Source organism: Aulonocara stuartgranti (genome assembly GCF_965226115.1).
Source record: "Aulonocara stuartgranti genome assembly, chromosome: 3".
Classification (NCBI taxonomy): domain Eukaryota; kingdom Metazoa; phylum Chordata; class Actinopteri; order Cichliformes; family Cichlidae; genus Aulonocara; species Aulonocara stuartgranti.
In genome coordinates, this window is record NC_138941.1 from 12,055,184 (window position 1) to 12,073,303 (window position 18,120).

The following is an 18,120-nucleotide window of genomic DNA, read 5'->3' on the forward strand; positions in this document are numbered from 1 at the left end:
TGACCGAAGAGAAAACAGATGATGGTTCCAACGCCGGAGAGATTGTCGAACGGAAGAGCCATAGAAGTTCCGTAGTGTGAAGGTATTTCGGCTATTTCAAGTCTGACAAAAAACAGAGTAGCGTGCACTGTAAATGTGCCGAAAGCAAGTCTGGAAATACAATAAACTGGTGCATGCGTCACACTGTGCGCCACGTTATTGTTTCGGTGAAATGAATTTCTACAATACTGTTAATTCTACTCTCTGCAGTGTTTAAATGCTTACATATACACACAGTAACTGTCCCTCCACACATACGACTCGGTTCTGCTTCTATGCCCCAGCTTTGTTTACTTTTTCCCACCGAGGCTTCTAGACTTCTGATTGGCCAACATTTCTGCACGGTTAGGAATCTAGCGCCACCTGCTGCTTTGGCATGTTCATAGCAGCGTTTTCCTTCATTTCTGCCTTTATGTGTGGACGGGATTATTTTTTAAAACGAAAACGGAAAATCTACGTTTTCAAAAACACCCGTGTACGTGTGGACGTAGCCTCAGTCTCTGACTGGAAGCGCTAATTCGTCATTCGGCTTTTGTCAGACTAAAGTAACTGTTAAAACTGTTTGAAAAGCTCAGCTATACAACAAGGAGAGATTGAGAATTTCCTTTTAGTTCTCAGTTTATTTGATATTGACAAAAGTTAGTCAGTTTTGTCTGTTCTTCTGTAAAACAAACTAAGATTTATTTTTAGAATTAATATTTTGTTTCTAAGTGGAATTGACAGTTTAGTCTGTTTCGTTTGTTCTATTTTGAAGCTTAAACGCTTTAGCGGCTGCCTTTTGTGTAGTTTGCAATATTTGCCTTTATTTATCTGAAAAAGTCTCATGTTCCTTAAGTACATCTACCCTGTTGAACTTATTATGGGAAATAAATATTTAAATAAAAACAAGCTGCTGATTATTTCACATTTTACTTGTGAGCAACGGCACATTTAAATCTTACAAATATAGTTATTTGGCTTATATCGTGATAGATATCGTTATCGCCTGAAATGAAAAAAACATATCGTGATATGAAAAAATCTTATATCGCCCAGCTCTACTTTAAAGGTGATCGTTTAGGACTTCAGCAATAATACAGACAGCAATGTAGTTAGCAGTAAAACAGCTTTATTGGGAATTAACTTAAAAAACAAACAAACATCTGTCTCCTATTTTCTGTCACACAGGAAAGAAGCATCAATATCTGATGAGAAGAATTATTTATTTCTTTTTGGGGGTTTTTTCAACAGGAGAAGAATATCTAACAAGTTGATTTGTTCACATCTTAATTTTTAAGTGACATGTGCATTTTGAGTTTATACACTCTTTATATAAGGCAACAGTTTCCTTTTGCAGTATTTTTGTGTGGAGTGTTTTTCTATTTCTTAACAAAAAGGGAACAAAGGTGTTTAAGTTCACCTAGGATGATTTGTCTTAACTTTCACATGGTCTTACTGAGGTGATGTGAATTGAAACATGCATTTTTTTTTGGCGGTGAGGGAGGAATGTGCTGGAAAAGTTTGAAAAGGGACCTTGAAAGTGCTTAAGAAGTGCTTGAATTTGACCCTGAAAAAGGCATATGAACCCTGATCATTATCATTAGCCTGTGTAAGTCCTGAGTGTCCTCCAGTTCAGTGTCTTTGTCAGTCCCACATGTGTCGTTTCTGTTCAGCTGGTCTTCCAGTCAGTCATCCATCTCAGGCTCTGTCATTCTGTCATAAACACCAGCCTTCACCACCTGTGAGGCCTGCGTTTGGGTCCTCTCTTCTCCACATCCACACTGCGATGCTGTGACATATTCAGTACATAAAATCAAAATTCACGTTTTATGCAACTAAAGTGTTTCATTATGTAGGCTACAGAACATAATTCAGTTATAGACGATATATGAAACATGTATACTTACTGCATTTGAATCATTTAAACCATATGTGATATAAACACCTGCACGTGTGTTTGTTTGGGAAGCAGCCAGCGGGTAATGGAGGAAATGAGTGTGCCGACTAGAAAAATCAACCGAGCGTGACCGAAGAGAAAACAGATGATGGTTCCAACGCCGGAGAGATTGTCGAACGGAAGAGCCATAGAAGTTCCGTAGTGTGAAGGTATTTCGGCTATTTCAAGTCTGACAAAAAACAGAGTAGCGCGCACTGTAAATTGTGCCGAAAGCAAGTCTGGAAATACAATAAACTGGTGCATGCGTCACACTGTGCGCCACGTTATTGTTTCGGTGAAATGAATTTCTACAATACTGTTAATTCTACTCTCTGCAGTGTTTAAATGCTTACATATACACACAGTAACTGTCCCTCCACACATACGACTCGGTTCTGCTTCTATGCCCCAGCTTTGTTTACTTTTTCCCACCGAGGCTTCTAGACTTCTGATTGGCCAACATTTCTGCACGGTTAGGAATCTAGCGCCACCTGCTGCTTTGGCATGTTCATAGCAGCGTTTTCCTTCATTTCTGCCTTTATGTGTGGACGGGATTATTTTTTAAAACGAAAACGGAAAATCTACGTTTTCAAAAACACCCGTGTACGTGTGGACGTAGCCTCAGTCTCTGACTGGAAGCGCTAATTCGTCATTCGGCTTTTGTCAGACTAAAGTAACTGTTAAAACTGTTTGAAAAGCTCAGCTATACAACAAGGAGAGATTGAGAATTTCCTTTTAGTTCTCAGTTTATTTGATATTGACAAAAGTTAGTCAGTTTTGTCTGTTCTTCTGTAAAACAAACTAAGATTTATTTTTAGAATTAATATTTTGTTTCTAAGTGGAATTGACAGTTTAGTCTGTTTCGTTTGTTCTATTTTGAAGCTTAAACGCTTTAGCGGCTGCCTTTTGTGTAGTTTGCAATATTTGCCTTTATTTATCTGAAAAAGTCTCATGTTCCTTAAGTACATCTACCCTGTTGAACTTATTATGGGAAATAAATATTTAAATAAAAACAAGCTGCTGATTATTTCACATTTTACTTGTGAGCAACGGCACATTTAAATCTTACAAATATAGTTATTTGGCTTATATCGTGATAGATATCGTTATCGCCTGAAATGAAAAAAACATATCGTGATATGAAAAAATCTTATATCGCCCAGCTCTACTTTAAAGGTGATCGTTTAGGACTTCAGCAATAATACAGACAGCAATGTAGTTAGCAGTAAAACAGCTTTATTGGGAATTAACTTAAAAAACAAACAAACATCTGTCTCCTATTTTCTGTCACACAGGAAAGAAGCATCAATATCTGATGAGAAGAATTATTTATTTCTTTTTGGGGGTTTTTTCAACAGGAGAAGAATATCTAACAAGTTGATTTGTTCACATCTTAATTTTTAAGTGACATGTGCATTTTGAGTTTATACACTCTTTATATAAGGCAACAGTTTCCTTTTGCAGTATTTTTGTGTGGAGTGTTTTTCTATTTCTTAACAAAAAGGGAACAAAGGTGTTTAAGTTCACCTAGGATGATTTGTCTTAACTTTCACATGGTCTTACTGAGGTGATGTGAATTGAAACATGCATTTTTTTTTGGCGGTGAGGGAGGAATGTGCTGGAAAAGTTTGAAAAGGGACCTTGAAAGTGCTTAAGAAGTGCTTGAATTTGACCCTGAAAAAGGCATATGAACCCTGATCATTATCATTAGCCTGTGTAAGTCCTGAGTGTCCTCCAGTTCAGTGTCTTTGTCAGTCCCACATGTGTCGTTTCTGTTCAGCTGGTCTTCCAGTCAGTCATCCATCTCAGGCTCTGTCATTCTGTCATAAACACCAGCCTTCACCACCTGTGAGGCCTGCGTTTGGGTCCTCTCTTCTCCACATCCACACTGCGATGCTGTGACATATACAGTACATAAAATCAAAATTCACGTTTTATGCAACTAAAGTGTTTCATTATGTAGGCTACAGAACATAATTCAGTTATAGACGATATATGAAACATGTATACTTACTGCATTTGAATCATTTAAACCATATGTGATATAAACACCTCCACGTGTGTTTGAAAAAACAAACGCTTTGATTTTGACACCCCAAGAAAATCTTCCCAGATCTGCACGTGTTCAGAGTAAGAGCCGAATAAACAGCAGCAGAAGCTGATTGATGAACAGCTGAATGACATATCAGCTGTAGCTGCAGCATCTGCACAGAGTTTGATTGGCTAACGCTGATTTGTTTGTTTTTTTTAAACAGGACAGCAGAGAGAGAGAGGAGGAGATGAAGAGTGCAGCAGATTGATGAGACAGTGAAGAAGAGGTGAGCATCTGACAGAGCAGAGCCAGATTAAAGGAGCCTCACAAGCTCACACATGACAGCTTCATCAACATGGAGCTCTGAGTGTTTATTAAAGGATCATTGGACGCTCTGACACAGCTGACTGCAGCCTTTAGCTGTGAGCACACAGTGTCTCACATTTACATTCACTTCCCTGTCAAACTCAATAACTTTAAACAGCTGCTGTTATCAGGTGAAGATAGCAAAGCTTTCAGGGCTGAGCCCCAGTGTTTCAGGATAATGGCCCCAGAGACCACAGTCACATATGTGGGGAAGGATTTTAAGTTTAAAACTTCCTGTAAGCACTAACAGCAGAGACGCACAAAGTCGCAGACAGGGAACAAAGTATTTTAGGTTTGTATTGTCAGATTATTTAATCATTATACTGAACAAATATGTGAAAAAGTAAAAACCTCTATTATGATGAGGTTATCACTACATTCACATGTCGTCGATGTGTTCTTTCACACAGATCAGTTTCAGTGTGTGTGGCCCGTACACTAAACCATGACACAAATTCATATGATGTGACACCCAGACTGTGTTCACTGTTTCTTTTGGTAAAATCATCTTCTCGTGTTTTTATAGAAAGATGATGGAAGAACCTAAAGAACAGCCAGCCAAAGCAGCTCCATCAGCAGGTAGGAGATCAGTGCTTTGTATGATGAGACGTATGGATGTTTAGACTTCAGGCAGATTCTTTTTTGTAACTGTGACAAGTACATGAAATTCACGAGTTGTAACCTGTCCTAATCTTTGCCTTAATCTTTCTGTGGGACATTAATATAACATGAGAACTTCCAGTCTAAGGAGTTTGGCAGAGAAACAACTGGACTTTTTTGTACTTTGAACCCACATATGAGGTTAAAACGATGCCACCTTAAAATGAAACTGAAAACATATTGAAACTGAAACAAATGTATTGAAAGTGAAATGATAGTGAAAAAACATAAATATAGAAATTTAAAGAAAAACTCACTGTTCATGTGGTTTTCACACTTACATCGTTTTTTTTCCACGTACAGTTATTTTTTCAGCTTCAATTAGTTGGCACTGCTTCGGCATCTGAGGGTGCGCTTGAGGGGCGGGGCTTCAGAGCCACATATATGAGCCACATATGTTTGCGCACATTATATTGCTGACCAGTGACTGTAGAAATCATGGACGACCTAATATCTGCAGCAGCCGCAGTCATGAAGAAACTTGCGTATCTCTGAACGGCACATAGAGCGGGGACGCTGAGAGGAGGTCCAGCGTTTACCGACTGTTTCAAACTGACAGACTCAGGTGTTCTTCAGTGTCTGCCTGACAGAAGGACCTGAGAGCCGCCACAATATTTTTGGTAAGTGAAAGGTGTTTGTAAGCTAATCTGTAGCTAACATCCTTAGCTAGCTAGCTAAGATGGGCACTCGGCTATCGGCAAAACTTGTTTTGTAAAGTTTGTTTAGCTAACCCGTGCAGGTGAACGAAATGAGCAGAAACGCACCGGGCTGCTCCGTCAGTAACTAACCACAGTTACTGTACTTTTATTATGAGTATTACACTGTAAGAGCAACAGGCTGCACTCTGCTGCAGCTCCTGTGCAGAGCTGATTATTCAATATGTGCAAACAGCAGCATGTTTTCACTCTTTTGCCACATCTGTAAGGATATTAACACATATTTTAAAAAAGGCTTGCACTTCAGTAACCCCTCATTAATCATTAATTACAGATTAAATAGCAAAGCCTAATATTTATGTACTCAAACCAAATACTTCTGCTTGGCAGCTTAAGTTAAAATGTGTGTTTCATTTTTCCTCGGATTACATTTTTAGCACTGACTCTGTGTATTGTTTTTACTAAGTTTGTTTCAAATATTCAGGTTAAATAAAACAGTCTGAATCATTCTTATTGAGGTAAGTTCACAAAGTTACATGTGCAGTACAGCTTACATCCTTTGAGAGGGAAAAAAGCATTAATATTTGTTATGATACCTCTGTATGTTGGTGACCACGGTGCAGCAGCAGACTGAACCAGGACTGAAACCTGCTCCGTCTGCTCATGTATGCAGATTCACATTCACAAAGCACCAACAACTCAAAGGTTAACATTATATTGGAAAATCTGTTGGTATATACGGCTTTAAGAAATAAACAGCTCGTATGTGAGCAGAGCTGAAGAACTAAAGAAATGTAAGAGAAGAACTTCAGATCCTGGGTGTGTGAGGACAGAAGGATCAGCTCTATTTCAGATTTGAGATAAACTTTATATTTCAGTTTGTGATGGTTCAGTTCTCTTTGTGATTACAGGAGCTGCCCTCAGATTCAGACCTCAGCACCACCCAGTGACAGCAGACAGATCATCCAACATGTTCACATGTTAACTGCAGAATGAACTGATGCAAACAGTACAAAGGTTAAAGCACCACATGTGCTGTAGTGAAAGCTGCAGCTGTTTTATTGATAAAAACAAAGTCAAAAGGATTAATCACCCCTGTATCATATGAATGTTGGGTTTTTCTCTGTATCTGTTATTGTACGATCTACTGTACAATATAAAGCACCTTCAGGTGACTGTTGTTGTGATTTGGCGCTATATGAATAAAATTGAATTAAATTGAAATGTAACTGTGTCACTATATATCAGCATTAACAGGACCTCAGCTTGGTGTTTCACAAAGCTGCTGATCTCAGACCTGCACAGCTTCCGTTTTAAACACTGAATGTACTCAGCTGCATGAAGAGCACGTTTGAGTTTCTCTGACACAATTAAATAAAAACTGATGAAGGTCAAAGGTCGTCACTTGTATGTCGAACTACAGACTTGTCATCTGGAATTCTTTCACAGTTTGCAAATTTGCAAATAGTGTGTTATTTACCATTAAGTGATTCAGAGTCATTCATACCAGAGTAACCAGAGAGGATCATATATTTTTAAATATATAACTATCCACAGGACTGAATATAATATCTCTAAGTAAAAGTCCAGAGACTCTGAGGATTATCCAAGTATTTATAACATTACACAAAGCAAAGTTCTCCATCACACAACGCTCAAAAAGAGATTTCTAAGCCGAGTATGCATCATTCTCAGACTCCTCTCATACTGCCAATAAACTCTTCCAGCTCCTCCTCCCCTCCAGGAGGCGCTACAGGAGCCTTCAGACTAAAACCAGCAGGTTTAGGAACAGCTTCTTCCCCACAGCTGTCACCCTACTGAACTCAGTCCCCGCTGAGCCTTTCCATCCACACTCACCTAACCCTTCTACACTCCTCCTCCCAGTGACCATGATCCTTTCATTATCAACATTCACCACGTTGGTTACTGCTGTAGTTTTAGGACACTGACATGGTGTAGTCTCTGTTATAGTGCCTACACTGTTATAGTCTGTTCAGAGAGCTACGCTTCCACTACTGTAGATATTTTCATAGCACTCTGTAGATCTGTTTACCTCACAGTGCTTCATCTTTATATATGTATATTTGTTCATAGTATACCTGTATACTTGCCCGTCTGCAGAGGTGGGTAGTAACGAGTTACATTTACTCCGTTATATTTACTTGAGTAAGTTTTTGGAAAAAAAATTTACTTTTAAAGTACCCTTTTTGCACGATACTTTTTACTTTTACTTGAGTACATTTGTGAAGAAGAAACGGTACTTTTACTCTGCTACATTTCCAAAATTTGACTCGTTACTTTTTAAAAAATAATTAGTTTAACACATTAGATAACATGCCGCCAGTGGAGTTTCCGGTAACTTTTTTACCAATCAGATGTGGCCATGCAGTCACATGACCAGCTTGAAACTGTGGCGGGCAGAGCGGCCCAAGCGTTTCAAAGTAGCGGACACACGGAAAGAAGACACACATGAAAACATGGCAAAGCCAGTTGTCTACGCTAGAGCTGAAGAGGATGAACAGCATTTTCCTCACATACAAAGAATGTTTCGCTTAAAGGCAAGGCAAGGCAAATTTATTTGTATAGCACAATTCAACAACAAGGTGATTCAAAGTGCTTTACAGAGACATTAGAAACAAAAACAAATAAAAAGCATGATTTAAAATTGATTAAAACAAGCAAACAAACAAACAAACAAACAAAACAGTATATAAAATCAAAACAGATAAAATCAGAACAGTAGATAAAATCAGTAGTTAAATGTAAGTTTTGAAATTTAAGCTTAAAGTGTGGATTTGGTGCTTTATTCAAATGCAGCTGAGAACAGGTGAGTCTTCAACCTGGATTTAAATAAACTGAGTGTTTCAGCTGATCTGAGGCTTTCTGGGAGTTTGTTCCAGATATAAGGAGCATAAAAGCTGAATGCAGCTTCTCCGTGTCTGGTTCTGACTCTGGGAACTGATAAAAGACCGGATCCAGATGACCTGAGGGATCTGGAAGGTTCATACTGGGTCAGGAGGTCACTGATGTATTTTGGTCCTAAACCATTCAGAGCTTTATAGACCAGCATCAGAACTTTAAAGTCTATCCTCTGATGGACAGGCAGCCAGTGTAAAGACCTCAGAGCTGGACTGATGTGGTCCACTTTTTTGGTCTTAGTGAGGACTCGAGCAGCAGAGTTCTGAATGAGCTGTAGTTGTCTGACTGATGTTTTAGGTAGACCTGTAAAGATGCTGTTACAGTAATCAAGCCTACTAAAGATGAATGCATGGACTAGTTTTTCCAGGTCCTGTTGAGACATCAGATCTTTTATCCTTGAAATATTCTTGAGGTGATAGTAAGCTGACTTTGTTATTGTCTTAATGTGTTTTTCTAAGTTTAGGTCTGCATCCATCACTACACCCAAATTTCTCGCCTGGTTTGTGGTTTTTAGATGTATAGATTGAAGTTCTCTGGTGACCTGTAATCGTTTTTCTTTGGCGCCAAAGACTATTACCTCAGTTTTGTTTTTGTTTAGCTGGAGAAAATTGTACGGGGCCTTGGTCTCCTGGTGACATTGTGATATATATTTGTGTGTCATCTGCATAGCTGTGACAGTTTATTTTGTTGTTCTTTATAATCTGTGCCAGTGGGAGCATGTAAATGTTAAACAGAAAGGGTCCCAAGATGGAACCTTGGGGAACTCCACATGTGATACTTGTCTGCTCAGATGTGAAGTTACCTATTGATACAAAGTATTTCCTGTTTTCTAAGTATGTTTTGAACCAGTTTAGTACAGTTCCTGAAAGACCTGCCCAGTTCTCCAGTCGTTTGAGTAATATGTTGTGGTCAACTGTATCAAATGCTGCACTGAGATCCAGTAAAACTAAGACTGACATTTTTCCACTGTCTGTATTCAGACATATGTCATTAAACACTTTGGTCAGAGCGGTTTCAGTGCTGTGGTTCTGTCTAAAACCTGACTGGAAGGCATCGTAGCAATTATTCTGTTTTAAGAAGTAACTGAGCTGTTGAGAAACTGCTTTTTCAATGATCTTACTTAAAAACGGGAGATTTGAGATCGGCCTGTAGTTGTTCATTTGTGTCTTGTCAAGATTGTCCTTTTTCAGTATAGGTTTGATTACAGCAGTTTTTAGTGGTTCTGGAAACACACCTGATAATAAAGAAAAGTTGACGATCTGTAACAGGTCTGACTCTAAAGTCTTTGAGACCTTTTTGAAAAAACTTGTTGGCAGGACATCTAAACAGCAGGAGGAGGAGTTCAGTTGACCTAAGATGTCCTCCAGGTCTTTGCTGTTAATCGGGTGAAACTGTTTCATGGTGTTTAAACAGTTTTTTGGTGGACACAGTACATATCCTGGATCTGCTGTTGATGTACCAATTGCTTGTCTAATTTTTTGGATTTTTTCTGTGAAGAATTTGGCAAAGTCATTGCAGGCCATGGTTGAATGAAGTTCAGCTGCCACTGACACAGGAGGGTTTGTTAGCCTGTCAACTGTAGAAAATAAGACCCGAGCATTATGGCTGTTTTTAGTGATGATGTCAGAGAAGTAGGACCTCCTTGCACTCCTCAGTTGTAAATTATAATTGTGAAGTTTCTCTTTATAAATGTCATAATGAACCTGGAGGTTTGTTTTTCTCCATCTGCGCTCAGCTTTCCTACACTCTCTTTTTTCATTTTTCACCAGTGTGGAGTTTCTCCATGGAGACTTTTTCCTTCCAGAGATAACCTTCACCTTAATGGGAGCAATAGTGTCCATTACATTTAACATGTTAGCATTGAAGCTATTGACGAGCTCATTGACTGACCCTCTGGACAGGTCAGGTGTTAATGGGAAGACCTGGTTAAAAATTGCACTACTGTTTTCAGTTATACACCGTTTTGTGATCACTGTTGTTGATATATTTGTGTGGGCTGAGATTTTACTTTCAAAGAAAACACAGTAATGATCAGACAGGCCCACATCAGACACAGTAACCTTTGAAATGCTCAGGCCTTTGGAGATCAGTAGGTCAAGAGTGTGTCCTCTATTATGTGTGGCCTCTGTTACATGCTGAGTCAGCCCAAAGTTGCCCAGAGTGTTACTCAGGTCTTTAGTCCCTTTGTCCTGAGGGTTGTCCACATGGATGTTAAAATCCCCAGCAATAATTACACAGTCAAAATCAACACAGATCACAGACAGCAGTTCACTGAGGTCATTAAAAAAGTCTGTGCAGTATTTGGGAGGCCTGTAAACATTAAGAAACACAACTTTGGATGGGGCCTTCAGCTGTAAAGCCACATATTCAAAAGACTGAAAACTTCCAGGAGATAGCTGCTTACATTGAAATGATTCATTAAATAAGACAGCAACCCCTCCTCCTCTCCTGCTCGCCCTGACCTCACTGATAAAACTGTAGTTAGGAGGGGTCGTCTCGATGAGAACAGCTCCACTGTTACTTTGGTCTAACCAAGTTTCAGTTAAAAACATAAAATCAAGGCTGTGCTCAGTGATTAAATCATTAATTAAAAATGTTTTCCCAGCTAAAGATCTAACGTTTAATAAAGCCAACTTAAGTGTTTTAGAGGTATTACTTGTCCCCTCGTGTTTGGGAGCAGTCTGTGGCACACAAGGTATGTTTACTATGTTTAAAGATCTTTTAGAGTGCACCTCTCTGTGTTTTGACCAGGCCACATGTCTCCTTCTGTCACCTAAAAGTACAGAGATTTTAAAACCTTCTAGTAAACAGGGTCCCAGCTTCTCCTGGGAAAAGTCACCACTGCCATAATCCTCGCAGCCCGGACCCTAAACACATCAGACTGTGGAGACAGAGCGTGAAGGTGGTAAGGAGGAACTAAGGGGGGCGAGGCTGGGCAATGTGACTTCGATTGCTCTGATGAGGGCGGGGCTCGATGGCGAACCTTTGGCCGCTCTGGTGGGGGGTTTATGGGGGACAAAAAGGGATTGGGCCGGGGGGTAGATCTGAGCCCAGCATTGACTCGCTCCATCATCTCCTCAGTGAATTTCAGGTGTGGGGAGGAGGGAGAAAGGGAGGGGGAGGAGGGTGATGGCCTGTCAGGGGTTTGGGGGACTGGGGAAGGTCCTGGTCCCTGGTCCTGGTCGTTGGTGTTGTTGAGAGAGTTGGAGGCAAATAGGGACCCCTCTTCTTGCCTCAGATGTCTCTCCTTTCTGAGGCTCTTCCCGGGTGGGGGCAGATGGAGCTCCTCCTCAAGGTTTCTGCTGGGCTTTGTCTGTTCTTGGAGTACTGTTTGTTCCTCTTTATGAGATAACTCCTCGTTTATCTCAGCCTTGGCACCAAGCACATATGGATGACGTATGGAATAAAACAAGTTGGAGGTGAACAGTTTCACCCCTGACTTGTTAAAATTAAATCCATTTGCTTTGAACAGATGCCTGCGTTCCCAAAAAATATTAAAGTTGTTGATAAAATGCACCGAGTGGTCAGCACATGCTGATATAAGCCATTTATTCAGTGTAAACAACCTGCTGAATCTCTCGTCTCCTCCTCTGACCGGCGGTACAGGCCCACTGATGAATACAGCTGCATTCAGAGAGTTTACAGTATTTAATAATCCAATAAAGTCCCGTTTCAGAACCTCCGACTGTTGTTTGGACACATCGTTTGACCCTGTATGCAGGACAATGTTTGTCACAGTTGGATATTCATCTGCAATTTGAAGAATTCTCTCCTTCAGGTTGTTGACCATATCGTTAGGAAAGCAGAGGACTTTAGTGTTCTTACCGCACATCCTTTGTACATCCTTTACGGCAGAGTCACCCACAATCAGAGTTTCAGGCCTAGCCTTTAGCTTTCCCTGTGGTCTTTTACTTTTCAACAGATTTTCAGACCTTACTTCGCTGCTTTTAGATGGATGGTTGTCCGATATAGATCCAGGGTCCTTTGATAGTGGAGCAAATCTGTTGTGCAGTTTCACATTCAGTTGTTTTGGAGGTTTGTTGTTAACCTTCCTATTCACTGTTGTCCAGTCCTGTTTCCTCTCGTATACAGGGGTAGAAGAGCTTCTCTGTCTCGTAGGAAGTGAAGGCCAGTCGGTTTCAGAGATTTCAGCTCGCTGTGCCCTGCCTGTGGTACGTCCTCCCCCTTCCAGGAGACATGATTTATGTCTTGGTTTTGCACCAAGACAGTCCAAGGGGGGATTATCACTTGAGGATTTATAATAATGCACAGAGTCTACTTTCTTGGTCATGTTATCTGTGCTCCTTAGCTGTGTACTAGCTTGCTCATCGCTATTGTTTTGAATCAAAGGCAAGGTTGTTTCATTTCCACACAGTCCATTTACCTCCACGTTTACTTCTAAGCGATGAATTTTTGTCTCCAGTACTGCAATCTTCTGCAGGAGGCTGTGGTAGTCATCTGTGGATAGGGAAGGCATCTTGTTGCTAGTTAGCCTAGCGGTTAGCACCTTTCCAGGCTATTGGGGCTGTTCGGTGCCCAGACACTGTAATCAGGCTTCAGCTGTGTCTAGGCCACAGACACACGGAGCGCTGAGGATAAGGTAACTATAAAAATGTTGCTGTTTCTGTTAAGAACACTTTAGTCCTAATGATCTATAAGTGTCCAGAAGCTATCGCAGGTAAGCTCATACGGAAAAAAGGGAAAAAATCAGCATAAAAATCAATAAAAGAAGAAAAGCATTTAAGGAGCAAACAGATGACGCGTCCACACTCGCAAAAGATACCATTGGGTAAAAGCAGCACAAAAGAGCAGCTATGTCTTCAGTGAGAGCCAAAACAAACCAACTTTTCAGCGTGAAACAACTCAGTTCATGTAACCTGAGGAAACTGTAAGTTTTCTCTAAATATCTTTTAGCTGTGGTTAGCTGGATGTCAGTCTTATGTTACAGACGCTGTGTCGAGCTTGAGCTGCGAGTCATATTTTCGGCGCTACATTGTAGTGAGATAAGTTTGTGGGTATTTTGTGCAGCTTCAGCTGTCCTTTTAACTGCTCGCTGGTTAGCTAGCGTGAGCTATAAGCTAACAGCTAGCATGGTTAATGACGCTAGAGTTCCACGCACATGCAAACAGCTTGTCTCTACTGCTTTAACTGTTAAAACAGAAGACAATACTGCAGCTGACAGGGTTTATTATGTGAAACAGCAGCTTGTTTAGTTTAAACAGTCTGCATTAAGCTGGGCAAACACTGTGCGATTTTTTTTTTTCCAGTCGCGTTATTCAGCTCCTGCTCAAACTGTACAATTAAATCGCAGAGGTTAGAAGTTCATAGGTCACGATGCAGGGTCTCACACTATATGGCCTGATGCTCTGATGCGACCCGAGTGCTCAAACTGTGCCTTCATAACATGAAGCTTATCATACAAAATCTGTCCCTCGCTCTCCCTCTCTCTGTCTTACAGACACACACACCATCAACTTTGCTAAATTACTAATGAAAAACATTGACCAGGCAGCTGTGATTGAGTAGCAATGTCCATCCAACTCTTTTCATGGTTGTTGTAGTCATAATAATTTTGTGAGGCCACATTGAAAAGTGTTGGATACAGAAGCGTAGTACGGAAGCGTAGAGCCGCCACCCAGGCAAAAGAAAAATAGAGCTATGTCACATTATAACGTGAAAAGTTTATTATTATAGTATACTATTGTTCTAACAATATTAGATATAGTTCTAACAATATACTTTTCATGTTTGTACAATATACTATCATTTAGGTACAATATACCTATTACAATATACATAATTCTCACGTTCGTACTTGCACTCGTTCTTATTTTAAACTTAATCTGGAATGCAGGATATGAATGACAAGATTTTGTTTTTCATATTTTTCATTATTTTTCAGTTTCAATTTTTTCTTCAGTTTCATTTTAAGCTGGCATCATTTTAACCCTACACACCCTAAAATTTAGTATTTGTTGATGAGATGTTGAAGTGTTAATTGAACAAAGTTAGAATACAGTGGAACCCCGACTTACGAAATTAATCCGTTCCCGAGGGTCTTTCGTAAGTCGAAAATTTTCTTAAGTCGAAACAGCCATTGCACCTTTTGAGTGAGGTGATGCTAAACGATAGGCTAATTGCTAACTAGAACAACAATATGTCGTTCAAGTGGAACAGCGAAGCACGAGTACGGAAGCCAAGGGGTTGTCACATGATTCGGAAGGCCTTGTGGGCATTGTAGGCTCAGCCAATCAGAGCCAGCGGATTTCGTTACACCGGCATTTTGCCGTACCATGGGCAGAAATATTGCCGTTCATTGCCTTCGTAACTTGAATTTTTTGTTAAATGGGGTATTCGTAAGTCGGGGTTCCACTGTATTTTTCACATGATTTCGACTGAGAAGCATGTTTATGTCTCTTTCTTCTTCCTGTAGAGGAGGAGCTTGCCAGGGTACGGTCAGCCTTTGTCTGGAGGGTAACAATAGAAATCCTTAAACTGCTCCTTGAGGCCCTTGTAAGTGATGGTATCTTAAATAAGTTGGAGGAAGAATCGATACTGGAGGGGAACCCACTCAGAGCAGATAAGGCACGCAGCTTGATCGACACAGTGAGGAAAAAAGGAGACAAAGCATGCAAGATAACAATCAAGCATCTTCAGATCAAAGATCCTTCTCTTTTCTCTCAGCTGCGTTTGAACTCTGATCCATCTGCTCAACAAGGTGAGGTCATGCATCAGATACCATGAATAAAAATGGTCACCTTGCAGTTTGTTGAGATGTGAAAGTGAAACCTCAGAATTCATTGTAAGAAAAAGGAGAGGGCAAGAACGTCATTCTACGACGAATGTTTGGATTTGTTACATGCCTGCAAATGTATTTTCTAAACTACATGGAGGAATTTTGATGATCGTCATAAACGTGTGAAACTACTTAGATCTAATGTGATCTGTATTTAATTAAACACAAGTGTTCTTTACTTTTAAAAACCATGCAAACTGATTGCCTTAAAGAAGAAAAGTCAGAGTGTTTCTCTAACAAGAGGACACTCTTTAAGCATCGGTCATTTGACTTAAATGTTTAATGAAAAAAATGCCACATTTACATATAATAAAGCAAATTGTGGCCAGAAAGGGTTTACATTATCTTTTGCCATTGTAAATTACGAGAAGAATTAAATGTGAATTACTGAATCTCTCTCAGATGCTTCTTTAAATAACATAGCAGTGGGGAACATTATGACACTTCAATGTTGTTATTTTTGGTTACAAAGTTTGGAGAAGAGGCACAGAAAGCAGAAACCTGTTTAGCCTGCACATGTTGGCATCAGGTACATATGAAAAGCTGCAAAGCAATGCAGATGTGGAGGTTCAAAACATTTAACGTGGCTTTTTTCAGGAAATACATTTAGGAATTCCTGAAGCCCCTTTTTGATTTCTGGTAGAATGAGTATATTAAAAACTTGATAGGTTAAATAAAGGCCAAAGTACATCACATAGCTCCTTCAGACCAGATTTGTATTTTACCTTCTTTTTTTCCTTTTTTTGATTCAGATGCTCTTCAGAAGTGTCAGCCTAAACTCAAGTCTCTCTTAAAGAAGAAGTTCCAGTGTGTGTTTGAGGGCATCGCTAAAGCAGGAAACCCAACCCTTCTGAATCAGATCTACACAGAGCTCTACATCACAGAGGGAGGGACTGCAGAGGTCAATGATGAACATGAGGTCAGACAGATTGAAACAGCATCCAGGAAACCACACAGACCTGAAACAACAATCAGACATGAAGACATCTTTAAAGACTCACCCAAAAGACAGGACCTGATCAGAACAGTGCTGACAAAGGGAGTGGCTGGCATTGGGAAAACAGTCTTAACACAGAAATACAGCCTGGACTGGGCTGAAGACAAAGCCAACCAGGACATCCAGTTCATATTTCCATTCACTTTCAGAGAGCTGAATGTGCTGAAAGAGGAAAAGTTCAGCTTGGTGGGACTTGTTCATCACTTCTTTACTGAAACCAAAGAAGCAGGAATCTGCAGCTTTGAAGACTTCCAGGTTGTGTTCATCTTTGATGGTCTGGATGAGTGTCGAGGTCCTCTGGACTTCAACAACACTAAGAGTGTGACTGATATTACGATGCCCACCACAGTTGATGTACTTCTCACAAGCCTGATCAGGGGGACGCTTCTTCCCTATGCTCACGTCTGGATAACCACACGACCTGCAGCAGCAGACCAGATCCCCCCTGAGTATGTTCACAGGGTGACAGAGGTCAGGGGGTTCACTGACCCACAGAAGGAGGAGTACTTCAGGAACCGATTCAGAGATGAGGAGCAGGCCAGCAGGATCATCTCCCACATCAAGAAAGCTCGAAGCCTCCACATCATGTGCCACATCCCAGTCTTCTGCTGGATCACTGCTACAGTTCTGGAGGATGTGCTGGAAACCAGAGAGGGAGGACAGCTGCCCAACACCCTGACTGAGATGTACATCCACTTCCTGGTGGTTCAGGCCAAAGTGAAGAAGGTCAAGTATAATAGAGGACGCGCAACAGATCCACACTGGAGTCCAGAGAGCAGGAAGATGATTGAGTCTCTGGGAAAACTGGCTTTTGATCAGCTGCAGAAAGGAAACCTGATCTTCTATGAATCAGACCTGCCAGAGTGTGGCATCGATATCAGAGCAGCCTCAGTGTACTCAGGAGTGTTCACACAGATCTTTAAAGAGGAGAGAGGACTGTACCAGGACAAGGTGTTCTGCTTCATCCATCTGAGTGTTCAGGAGTTTCTGGCTGCTCTTCATGTCCATCTGACCTTCATCAACTCTGGACTCAATCTGCTGGAACAACAACAAACAACCTCCTGGTGGTTTAAACCATCTCTCCACCAGAGTGCTGTGAACAAGGCCTTAGAGAGTCCAAATGGACACCTGGACTTGTTCCTCCGCTTCCTCCTGGGTCTTTCATTGCAGACCAATCAGAGTCTCCTACGAGGTCTGCTGACACAAACAGGAAGAAGTTCACAGACCAATCAGGAAACAGTCCACTACATCAAGGAGAAGCTCAGTGAGGATCTGTCTGCAGAGAAAAGCATCAATCTGTTCCACTGTCTGAATGAACTGAATGATCGTTCTCTAGTGGAGGAGATCCAACAGTCCCTGAGATCAGGAAGTCTCTCCACAGATGAACTGTCTCCTGCTCAGTGGTCAGCTCTGGTCTTCATCTTACTGTCATCAGAAGAAGATCTGGATGAGTTTGACCTGAAGAAATACTCTGCTTCAGAGGAGGCTCTTCTGAGGCTGCTGCCAGTGGTCAAAGCCTCCAACAAAGCTCTGTAAGTAAACATGAACTCATCGCTTCATTCTTAAAATCATGGGAAATAAATCAGAGGTGCTCAGTTCAAAGAACACTACCACTTTAGAAAAATTAAAAAATAGTCACTAAAATAGTCATGATACTTTAAATATTTCTCTCCAGCAGGACATGTCAGCATTTCTGAAATATTTTTGTCTTCAACTCGAATCAAAGCACAATCCAGATCC

General features: G+C 40.6%; 2 protein-coding genes across 3 annotated transcripts in view; both read left to right on the forward strand.

Annotated features, from left to right (window-relative positions):
- LOC309702172 (NACHT, LRR and PYD domains-containing protein 3-like) overlaps positions 1-18,120 on the forward strand; it is a 270,070-nt gene that overhangs the window by 101,531 nt on the left and 150,419 nt on the right. The window lies entirely within an intron of this gene.
- Positions 4,204-18,120, forward strand: part of LOC309702185 (protein NLRC3-like) — a 44,943-nt gene continuing 31,026 nt past the window's right edge. For both annotated transcript variants that reach the window (XM_082526670.1, XM_082526671.1), the window contains exons 1-4: positions 4,204-4,272; positions 4,879-4,931; positions 15,021-15,305; positions 16,136-17,912. In XM_082526670.1, the coding sequence (XP_082382796.1) occupies positions 4,883-4,931; positions 15,021-15,305; positions 16,136-17,912 (2,111 nt within the window). In that variant the 5' untranslated portion in view covers positions 4,204-4,272; positions 4,879-4,882. The remainder of the gene's footprint in view (positions 4,273-4,878; positions 4,932-15,020; positions 15,306-16,135; positions 17,913-18,120) is intronic.